The following is an 11,960-nucleotide window of genomic DNA, read 5'->3' on the forward strand; positions in this document are numbered from 1 at the left end:
TTAGTTTTCTTTGTATTTGAAGAAAGTCAGCTCCCAGGGGAGAGCCCTATCTTTCACTTGCTTTTACCTGAAGATATATGGATGATCCTGGCATTTGAGACAATTCACAACCTGGACTCAGTGCAACTTTCCAGGGCTCCAGGACATGTCTTCTTTATAAGTGCCAACATAGCTAGGCTATTTTCCATTTTCCAAACATGTTTGATGCTGTTAGTTTTGTACTCTCTTCCTGAACCTCTTATGGAAAACATCATTCAGTACACAATGTAACAATCCCCATGAAGTCTTTTTCTGGCCTCTCAGTGAGTTCTCTTCTACCTTGAAATCTTTTCAGCTGTCTTTTTAAAAAGCACTCCCTCTTATAGGTTTTATAATATTGTGGTCATTTACTTTCTTCGCTCTCATATTACAAATCTACCCACGCCATAAGTCTGGTGCTGGGTTTGTCCTGCACTGAGCGCTCCATAAATATCCACCAAAATAAATCACAATTGTTCCCTTTCCTTGAGGTGCCTGATGGACTAATATTCTAGACTCTGCCACAGTGGAAACATTCTGATGTCATAAAGGAATACAGACATGAGAGGGACTTTGAGGAAATTTCAGGGGTCTCTGGTTCTTGATTTTTTTCACAGACATAAGCTGGCAGAAGGGGACAGAACTCACTGTCACAGAAAGTGGGCTGCTTCAAAAAGACCTCAATTTCTGTTTTCTGGGACCCTGCAGTGACGGGAAGCATCATGTAGGGGGTAAGGCCTCTTTCATGAGCTCATTAACTCTTTATAGCAAACAAAAATCACTGACTAATAGAGCGATGGTATAATAATCGGCATGAATATTCATGAGGAAAATGCCAGTTTTCTCGCACCAACACCCACTAAGGCATATATAAGGTCTACGTGAGAAGAAAGGTTTTGGCTTAAAGCAAATTCAGTCCTGGGCAAAGCAGGAGCCTTGCCTTTTAACTCCATGACTTCTGAACACTGCAGCCCCCTTCTCAGTGGGTGGGTTTCAGAGGCCCATGCTGCTTCTCTGTGCCTCGTGGCCAACGTGGTGCAGCCCAACCAGCTCCATGTGGGCTCGACCCCTCTGGGCCGCCCTATCCTCTGCCTGCCCCTCAGCTGCCACACTGCTTGTCCCTTGCCAGGGACCTGCCACATTCCCACTAACATTGGGAGCTGCGGGACCTACAGCGAAGGCACCCTGAACGGCTACGAGAAGGAGACCATGCGGTTTCTGAATGACCGCCTGGCCAACTACTTGGAGAAGTTGCGCCATCTGGAGCTGGACAATGTAGAGCTGGAGACCAAACTCCGTGAGTGGAACACATGCCACGAGTCCAGCGTGTGCCTGAACTACCAATCCTACTTTCGTGTCATCGAGGGGCTGCAGCTGAAGGTGAGGCTTGGCATGCCTAGTTGGAGGTCAGCAGCCTCCTCACTGCCCGTGGGCCTCATCCAGCCTACCGACTGTTTTGCAAATCGAGATTCATTTGTCCATGTCCATGCTCATTCATCTGTGTTCTGTCTACATCTGCTTTTGTGCTGCAACAGCAGAGTTGAGTGGCTGTGACAGAGGCTGTATGGTCTGTATAGCCTAAAATATTTACCATCTGACCCTTTACAGGAAAAGATTGCTGACATGGATCAGCAGTGGAATTTTATTTTATCTTTTATTTTTGAGTCTGGGTCTCACTCTGTCGTCTAGGTTGGAGTGCCGTAGCATGATGATGGCTTACTGCAACCTTGACCGCCTGGGCTCAGGCAATTCTTCCACCTCAGCCTCCTGAGTAGCTGGGACTACATGTCTGTGCTATCACACCCAGCTAATTTTTGATTTTGGTTTTTAGAGATGAGGTCTTGCTATATTGCTTAGGCTGGTCTTGAACTCCTAGACTCAAGCAATCCTTCTGCCTTGGCCTCCCAAAGTGTCGGAATTATAGGTGTGAGCCACCACACCCGGCCAGGAATTTTTGTTTTTGAATTGTGGGAAGAGAATCTCTTGAATGAAGCTGAATGGAAACATGTAAAGGATGAGATGAGAATTTGTCTCTCCAGGGTTCTGAATTTATGCTTAGTTCGTTTCAATACTTAAAATTCCTAAATTGTACTGTAGTTTCAAAAACAGTGCTAATTTTATGGAAGCAACCTAACTTCTGGTGCAATAAACAGGGCGAGAACAGCCTGGGCAACATAGCAAGACCCCATCTCAAAAAAAAAAATAGCTGGGTGTGTTGGCACATACCTGTAGTCTCAGCCACTTGTGAGATCGAGGCAGAAGGATCACCTGAGCCCAGGAGTTTGAGGTTGTGTGAGTATGATCATGCCACTGCACTCCAGCATGGGTGACAAAGTGAAACCTTGTCTCAAAAAAAAAAAAAAAAATCCAAAACAACAAACAAAACCCAGCAACAACACAAAACAGGCTGAGAGGAGCATTTTTCAATTTCTGTGATGAGCCAGTGTCTATCTGTGCAGCAGTGACAACCTCGTGTGTCCTTTGATTATCCAGTCAATGCTTCTGAAAGACTACACCTTAGTTTTGGAGTCAGAAAGAAACTGGGGAGGTTGGGCAACCAGAGTATGAAACTTCTTATTTAGAATGGACCGCACTTTCTCTAAAACATTCATAGCCAGTCCATTCTCCTGTGGCCTTGATTCCAAATCTTCTTGACTATATTGGGCTAAGCATCATATCTGGCAAAATAAAATCAAGTCTTTGCTACATGTGCCATTTGCTGCCATCTCCACCTCCTGGTTCCTTTGGCTCCAGGCCTTCATCCCTTGCCAAGAACTCTCCTGCGCATCCTCCCTCCTGCACCATGAAAGCATCTCTTATAGTCTGGGAGTTTGTGTTGTCCAAGGGGATGCCTGTATTTTGAGTCTCAGCCAATGCAACTTTCTCTGACCTGAGGACATTGAATGGCTCTGGGAATAGTAAGTAATGCATGGCGTCTGCTTTCTCTTCCCTGATCCTGTGCACCAAATCTGAGAACAACAGGCTGGTCATGCAAACAGACAATGCCAAGTTGGCTGCGGATGACTCCAGGACCAAGTGAGTTGGGGTCTGACAGGGACAGTGAGGAGCCAGACGCCTACTTTGGCTCCTTCTCTCTTGTGTGGCAAGAGGATGTAATCAACCCAGAACTTGACCCAACAGTTATAGAAGGAGAAAACAGAGGGCGTGAAGCCTTAGGTCTTAAAAAACATACCCACTCTCCGGTTGTTTAGCTTGTACAGTTTGCAGTGTGCTTTTGGGTGTATCCCTCAGTTCTATTGTAAGAACTTTGTGAAGCAGGCAGGGCATGGGTGGCATCTCTTTCATAGGTGAGGATGCTGAGGCGCAGAGTGCTGAGGTGACTTGCCAGAAGGCATGTGCCTACTGAGTGCTAAAACTGAGACTCAGTCCCAAATTTCTTACCAAGTTTTCCTACCTTGAGGCCATTTCCCACAAATCTTTGCTGCCCCAATAAGGAACTCTTTTCACACTGCAGCTCCACTGATCTGTGAGTGCCGATAATTCATGACATCATGCTTCACAGCCTCAGTGTGAAGTCGAAGGGTTTATACCACTGAGAAGGGTCCACCTTAGGCCCAGGAAGGGACACTGTGTTTTATTGTCTATTTTCAGGGCTCTGTGAAAGCTTCACCTTGTAGAGCTAAAGAAAACCATTTCCTCTCACTCTAGCAATGTGGCTTCCACCCTAAGAAAGAAACTAGGGTCCCTTTCAGCAGGGGGCTTGGAGGAGGAGGAGGGTCTGCCGCGATCACAAGGTGTTGCAGTTGCCTGACTATATTGCCACCTCCCTTTTGGGCTGTCAGCCTGCGAGGGCAGTAACTGGCTGTGTGTCCATCACGGCATCCTCAGCACCAGCGGCTCTACCTGGTTCCCCTTTGTTGCTTAGTGCTGACATCTATTGCCTTGTGGGCTTTGAACACACGCCACAGGAAAAGCCGACTCAACAGTTAGACTGCAAAAGGGCAGGTCAGTGGAATTTTGGCTGAGTCCCCTCCTGACCTTCTCCTGTCCCCTCTCGTCCCGTCCTGCTCTCTAACCCCGCCTCCTGCGCCTGCCCTGTTACAGGTATGAGATGGAGCATTCGCTGTACCAGTTGGCGGAGGCTGACATCTGTGGCCTGCGTAAGGCACTGGACAACCTTACCCTCACCAAGTGTGACCTGGAGGCCCAGCTGGAGTCCCTGAAGGAAGAGCTTCTTTACCTTAAGAAGGACCATGGAGCAGGTGTGTGACCCTTAATGTGATGCGTTGAGACTTTCTGGGATGAACTCAGGCTCATCTAGGGAATAAATGAAGCTTCCTTCTGCTCAGGCTGGAGGCCACACAGGGCTGACCTCATGGCTAAGCCTCACGAGCTGTGCAGGTGGGCTCTGGCTTTCCGTAAGAGGCTGCTCTCTGTCCATAGCCTCTGGAAGCTTGGGGGCTGGCACAGGCCACGGCTCATCTTCAGAGGGCCTCAGGGAAATGGCCTGGGAGGAGGGGGAGTGGGAGTCAAAGCTTTGGGTGGGTGGAAGGCAGGGGGTCATCCTGCTTTCACACTCACAGGAAGCCCACACACTGAAGAGCCAGCTGGGGGATAAGCTGTGGATCGAGCTAGACACAGAGCCCACCATGGACTTGAGCTGCAAGCTGGGAGACATGAGGGCCCAGTACGAGGCCAGGGTGGAGACTAACCGCCAGGATGTCGAGCAGTGGTTCCAGGCCCAGGTGAGGGGGCTGCCAAGTGGAAGGGGGATGCAGCTTCCGTGTGGTGGGTGCGCTGACCATGTCGTGTGACCACTGTGCTCCAGTCTGAAGGCATCAGCCTGCAGGCCATGTTCTGTTCAGAGGAGCTGCAGTGCTGCCAGTCTGAGATTCTGGAGCTGCAGCGCTCGGCGGACTCCCTGGAGGTGGCGCTCCAGGTGCAGCACAAGCTGGTAAGTCTCTGTACATGCGGGGACTTGGCTGGGTCCCTGCAGGCCTCACATGAATTCCCACAGGGGACTCAGCTCGAGCCTTGACTCTGCCTCCTCTGGAAGCCCTTTCTCGTAGATATGGCTGCTGAGGGAGGGAACATTCACCTGGGTGGGGGCTCTGCAGGGCCTGGACCAGGGGTGCAGCACTGGCCCTTCCGCTGGAGATGCCAAGGGGCATCGATGCTTCTGGACCCGGCTGTGCCATGGGGTGGCGTCAGGTCTTCTTGAAGAGGTTGAAGGTGGGATCTGTGATTTTTAACCAGCTTTCACCTTTCTTTGGCATTGTAGAAGGACTGCCTGCAGAACTCCCTGTGTGAGGCTGAGGCCCGCTGTGGCATAGAGCTGGCTCAGATGCAAAGCCTCATCAGCAACGTGGAGGAGCAGCTGGCAGAGATCCGGGCTGACTTGGAGTGGCAGAACCAGGAGTACCAGGTGCTTCTGGATGTCAAGGCCCGGCTGGAGAATGAGATTGCCACCTACCGGCACCTTCTGGAGCACGAGGACTGCAAGTATGTACACGGTTGTTGTCTGTATCCACAACATGTGCAGAAGCAGAGACCTCTTATTGGGCGTGACGTAAATGGAGCCACCCTGGAGGCCAGCTGGGGGTGGCATTGCAGACCCCATCTTTGGACACAACTCGCTATCCAGTAGACTTGGAGTGTTTCTGTCTGCCTGGACATAGATGAGGACATGCAGAAACTTTCAGCTCATGGAATTCATATTTTACTGACTGTGTCAGCTGGTCACTCCCTCAGCGGGCTAAAATGTTGACACTCAGTGCCTTTAGATTTTACTAAATTCTGTCTGGAAGAAGTATCACGGTCACAGAGGTTCTTGATACCCATGACATTTTAAAGTATTGCATGTGCAGATACTCTTTTTAGTTCCTCAATAACCCCCTGTAAAGGTACGATGATGCACCCCTTTAAGCAATACGGAACAGGAGTGGGGCCTGTATTTAAACCAAGAGAGCAGCTGACGGTTGGCTGGTTCCTGTTCCCCAGCCTTTCTGCCTTTCCCTCAGTTGTATTCCTCCACATAGGAGGGTGATCTTGGCCTTGCTCTCAGGCACTCTAGTTCTGGCCCTGGCTCCACTGTGGACCACGGGCAAGGCACTGCCTCTTAAAGGCTTAGAGGGATGTGTAAAGGTCTAACATTCTCTTTGGCCCTCAGATTCAACAGTGCACAAAACTTTTGTGTTTCATGCTCTACTCACACCAATGTTTCAAACACCTTTTCTCCCTCCGCAGACTTCCCTGCAACCCGTACGTGACCCCAGCCTTGAGCAGCCCTTGTCCAGTCCCTGCAACCTGTGCTACCTGCCCTCGAGCCTCCCGTGGACTCTGCTCCTTTGTTGGATGCTGACATGCTCCTCAGCTCAGGTGTGGGAACTGGGAAGTGTCTTCAGCTCCTCAAGCTCTGCTTCAAACTTGGCTTTCCAGCCAGGCAGAGATGGAAGGGTGGCCGTGCTGCTGCTCTCTTCATAGACTTGAGTCCAGCAGCCCTGCCCCTGGGCCTGGATTTGTGCTTCCTCCCTGCAGGGTGTGTTGAGAGCTCCATTTTCTCTCTTCTGTTGCCTCCTGATCTCTCCATGATGGGGCAGGCAATTCTATTTTTTTTTTCTTTGAGTCAGAATCTCACACCCATCCTCCATGCTAGTGCAGTGGCATGATCATGGCCACACCAGCATTGACCTACTGGGCTCAGGCGATCCTTCTGCCTCGGCCTTCCAAGTAGTCAGAACTACAGGTACCAGCTACCACGCCAGGCTAATTGTTTTTATTATTTAATTTATTGCAGAGATGAAGTCTCACCATGTTGCCCAGGCTGGTCTCAAACTCACAGGCTCTGGCAATCCTCTCACCTTGACCTCCCAATATGCTGGGATTACAGGCTTGAGCCACCGTGCCCATACATACATAAATTTGATACATAAATTTGGTATATTGTATGATGATAAGGCTTGGGCTTCTACTGAGCCTGTCACTCAGGTGGTGGGCATGGGGTCCGTGGTTAGTTCCAGCCTTCCGAGTAGCCGGAACTACAGGCACATGCTACCATGCCTGGCTAATTTTTTGATATATTGTAGAGACGAGGTCTTATCAAGTTGTCCGGGCTGATCTCAAACCCCTGGGCTCAGGCAATCTTCTTGCCTCGGCCTCCCAAAGTGCTGGGATTACAGACTTGAACCACCGCACTTGGCCTGCAATCCTATTTTTATTCTGTAAATAAACCTCACTTCTGCAGCATCATGAGCCCAGTGCCTGCTGGCCTTCCTGGGCACTCCTTGCATCAGTTGTTCTCCTAGATGTGGGGGATATAGCTCGCTCACCAGAGTGGTTCTGGGAGACAGCCAAGCCAATGAAGACGAGGTTAAAAACAGGACTGTACAAGACGGCACAGAGAGGAGATACCCAGCCTTGACCTAATCAAGCCTCTTTGGAGCCAGATTCACAGACAGAGCTTTTAAAATACACATGCCGAGTCAAATTCCCTTTTTATCTGGATAAAGCCACCTGGTGCTTCTACAAAAAAGCACAAATCAGAGGTCCACTGCTTCTCCTCAGAAGACCTTTCTTAAGTCAAGCTTTTTTTTTTTTGAGTTGGAGTCTTACTCTGTTGCCCAGGCTGGAGTGCAGTGGCACACACAAGGCCACCGCAGCCTCGACCTGCTTGGCTTAGGTGATCTTTCAGCCTCAGCCTTCTTCTTTTTTTTTTTTTGAGTTGGTGTCTCACTCTGTCACTCAGACTGGAGTGCAGTGGCTGCTCCCGGCTACCGCAGCCTCAACCTGCTGGGCTCCAGCGATCCTTCTGCCTCAGTCTTCCAAGTAGCTGGAACTACAGGCGCATGCCACCATGCCCGACTCACTTTGATTGATTGTAGAGATGAGGTCTCGCCAAGTTGCCCAGGTGGGTCTCGAACCCGCAGGCTCAGGCAATCTACTCACCTCAGCCTCCCAAAGGTGCGGGATTATAGGCTGAGCCACCGAGCCTGGCTCCGCCTTAGCCTTCTGAGTAGCTGTAATGACAGATGCACAGATGCCCAGCTAATTTTTGTGATTTATTGTAGAGATGAGGTCTCACCAAATTTTCCAGGCTGGTCTCGAACCCCTGGGCTCAGGTAATCCTCTTGCCTTGGCCTCCCAAAGTGCTTGAATTACAGACAGCCACCGTGCCTGGCCAAGTCAAGCTTTTGTGATGGCCTGGACTTTGTGAGCAAGGCACTGTGCTGGGGCTTTCCAGACCTTGTGACACAGGGTCCCATGCCAACCCTGCAGAGAAGGAGTAGCTGTTATGATTCTCAGCTGATGGCTAAGTCAAGACTTGAACCCCAGCCTCTTTGAACCAGATCCAAAGCCTTTTCTTTGGAAACTTTGAAGGAGAAAAAATTAAACGAGAAGGTTTGGGGCAAGGGTTCTCAAAGTGTGGTCTTCCAACCGGCAGCACTGGCATCCCCTGGGAACCTGCTAGAAATGCGCATTTTTGAGCACTACTCCAGACTTTCAGATCTGCAGTCTGTTTTATCAAACCTTCCAGGAGCTTCTGATGAAACTTTTAGAAAAGTAGGCTGGGGAGTATTTGAAGAGTGAACCCTGACTAGCCAGATGGTCTACAGAAGAGTGAACCCTCTTGTCTACAGAAAGGGCTGGCTTTGCTCTTCTGGTAAGTTCCACATGTGAGGAATTTCTTCTATTATTTCTCTTGGACATTGCAAAACTCTAAAAAACATTAAATGATGGCAATTGCTGTGCCTGTCAGACTTTTAGTCTAGAAAGGGCCAACAAACTCCTCGACAAGCCCCACAGATGAGTCCTTCTGGCAGCTGCCCAACTTGGAATTTACAGGCAATAGATACACACACACCAGAAGCTCTGTATTTAGACAGCCATGGCTGAGAACCAACACGTCTCCAGAATCCAGCGTCACAGCGGGTCAGAGATCAAAAGCAGCGTGTTTCCCATCACTGGAGACATTCAAGCAAGGCTTCACAACCATCTGGTGGGGAGGTTGGGACGAGCACTGTGGCATCTGATGGAGCTGGTTGTAGAAAGCCTCCTAACCCCGAAACTCTGCCTCCCTACTTTTTATGTCTCATTTATTAACAAAGCCACAGGTGTCCAAGTGGAGCCACCAAATCTACTCTCAGCTGGTTTTCGCCCTCCCTCTGTGCTCCACAAACTCTCCAAATTGCAGAAGCTTTTGGAGAAATTTACAAGCATCACTGGTGGTTGTTTGAGGCAGGCTATTCTGGTACAGGGCTATGGTGCAGGAGTGACCACAGTCCCCAGCCCCGGGGATGAAGGGAACTTAAGTGAGAAGCCGGTTGCTCTGTCTCCAATTGCTCTCAAGCCCAGAGCCCTACCTGCTGGTTGCTGTCGGTGTAGATGGGACTGATTGGCTTGGGAAGCATCTGAACTTTCACCATAGGAAGTTCAGAGGTCAGAGACTATCTCACCCTCCCCTCCTCTACTCTTTTTCCTAAGTGGTGGCAGTGTTTGGGCACAGGTGACACACCCCTCAGGCACCGACCCAAGGGTAGGTCTCAGTAAAAAAAGAGCTGCAGTCTTGATTGGTCTTAATTTAGCACCAGGCCCAGCCACCCTCACCTCCTTCTTTGTACTTAAATAGCTCCTTTCATCCAAGTTCAAAGTTGTCTAACAAAATAAACTCACTTATTCTCGTACCAGGACAGCGTAGGCAAGCATTGTTTGTTCCATTTAAGTGAGAGAGAGAGAAGGTGAATCACTCAGTGGTTGAGGGATTCTTCTGGTGACACGAAGTGAGTCAGTGGGGCCCCAGGGTGATTGACCTGTGTTTCTTAATTTCGCATCCAATGCCCTGACTGTCATTTATAATGAAAAGATTTGCTTTGATGAGACATTTCATGTGTGTGTGAAGCGTGAAGGGAAAAAATACTGGACAGACGGGATTGTTATGCTTTGTGTGTGTGTGCGTGTGTGTGTGTGTGTGTTTATGTGTGAGTGTTTTGCATGAAGAGCGTCTCTGGAAACCATACAGCCTGTCATCATCATCGCCACCACCAGAAATATCATCAGTCACGGGCAGATATATTCATTGAGCTGGTATCATAAGCCCTGCACTGATCTAAATTAGAGATACATTTGTATATATAAACTCATTTAATCCTTACAGCAATCCTAGAAAGTAACACCCTCAAGGTCACGCAGTGACCCTGTGGTGAAATCAGGATTCAGATCCAGGCAGTCTGCTCCCGGGGACTGTGCTCTTAACCACACTTCTTTATAGAAGCCAGGTCTCAGACTATCAGCAGAATGACAGAGTCTTAATGACCCCATTGTTTTGGTGCCTTTCCTCGAAGGAAAGGAGAATGCTAGAGGAAACATTTCTGAGAACTTGTGCCACAAAGAGTGGTGCAAGGAAAGAAAGTTCTAGAATATCTCACAGTATCTCAAAGCTTGAAGACCCTGGTGATTTTAGTGTCTGGGAATCACCAAAGAATTTTACCTGGGCAGTTGCTAAAACCACTTTGCCTATTGAAGGAGAGAGATGAGAAATAGTCAGAATCCCTTATAGACATCCATTGTTTTGCCATTTACAAAGCCCCTTCAAATGTGTTATCCAATCTGAGTCGCCAGACAACCTTGAGAGGCAGATCAGGCGTCACAAGTCCCATCATGTAGTGGAAAAAGTGCTGGCCTGGGGAGATGAGGTGGCTCTTGCACAGCCTCCCGGCGGGGGAGGGACAGCTCTGAGCACCAGGCCCAAGTCTTCTCCCTTCTGGTCTATTGCTCTGTCCCTGTTCCCACCGGCAAGGGCCCTGCTAGAGGTGCATCCAGATAAAACATCACATTCAGAGCACTCTCAAGCAGTGGGATGGGCTTTCCAGACGAAGGCACTGTGAGATCTGGGATGACCTTCCTGGTGAAACCAACCCCAGAGAGTTAGAGAAACCAGTGACTCACAAAATTCCTGAGTTTGCAGGATGGCAGACAAGAAAAGAAATAACTTGCTTGTAAGATAACAACACTGACCAAAAGAGCTTGAAACCAAGATGGTTGACTGGAGTCTGTACAGAACAAGACTGCAGACGTAGCAGTCCAAATCTCCTCTGCGTGTTTCACACTCACTCCCCTGAATTTACACATGAGACCCACCCACGGGGAAGCATGAAGAGAGAGCTGCACTTGCCTGAGGACTTTCCAGTGCTCCCCTCTCCTTCCACCAGTCACCTTTGGGTCTCAGAATCCACTCCCTGAGCCTCTCCTAATGAAAGTCCTGCCTTGAAACTGGCACAGAGAGAGAGATTAGAGCTGGACTCCTATCTCCTTGCTGGCCGACCTACAAAAAGAAGCTTTTCTCAAAAACCCGGGGTCATAGCATAGGCTTCCAGCACATCAAGCGGTGATAACACTGGTTCTGTCTCCCATCTTGCAATGTCCTGCCCAAATAATGTTTCAGGCTGAGCTTCCAGCCTTTGGTCCTTTATGCTGCTTATGGTACCCAAACCTCCCTTGCCTCCCTTTCCTCCCTTCGCCCCTGGTTCTTGGACACCCTAGACAACCTGCCTCCGTCATTCACATTGGTCTTCACAGCCCTCTCTCCCGAGGAGGTCTTTGGTCTCGAGGGTGACACAACAGTGTTCATGCCCAGCAGGTCCACACGCCACCTCCATTTCTCTCCATGAGTCTTCTTCCCTTTTCTATCCCCTCTTGCATATTTGCTTGATTTACCACTGTCTCTTTCCTTTTCTACTTCACATCATGTCCCTGGAATGACTTCTCACATTGCACCCTCCAAAAGCTTCATTCACTTGCACTGAAATATACCTTGACACCCATGGATGCTGTGGGGATGCCACAGGGCTAAAGCAATGGGCTGTCACCACCACTCCTCCTGTGGTCTCCAAAGCAACGAGAACCAAATATCCAAGTAATTAATTACCCTGCATGGTTGAAGAAAAGATTCTTAAAGGGACTGGGCTTCTCTTTTTTTTTTTTTTTTT

General features: G+C 49.3%; 1 protein-coding gene across 1 annotated transcript; it reads left to right on the forward strand.

Moving 5' to 3' along the window:
* The first annotated feature begins 969 nt into the window (after window positions 1-969).
* On the forward strand, window positions 970-6,340 carry LOC103274516 (keratin, type I cuticular Ha7-like). Its single transcript, XM_008071961.1, has 7 exons — window positions 970-1,397; window positions 2,971-3,054; window positions 4,084-4,232; window positions 4,555-4,724; window positions 4,808-4,933; window positions 5,261-5,481; window positions 6,226-6,340. Exons 1-7 carry the CDS (start codon window positions 970-972, stop codon window positions 6,338-6,340), a joined length of 1,293 nt encoding a protein of 430 aa, XP_008070152.1.
* Window positions 6,341-11,960: the final 5,620 nt, after the last annotated feature.

This window comes from Carlito syrichta, unplaced genomic scaffold, assembly GCF_000164805.1.
Source record: "Carlito syrichta isolate Samal-C Ts95f unplaced genomic scaffold, Tarsius_syrichta-2.0.1 Scaffold314793, whole genome shotgun sequence".
Taxonomy (NCBI): Eukaryota; Metazoa; Chordata; class Mammalia; order Primates; family Tarsiidae; genus Carlito; species Carlito syrichta.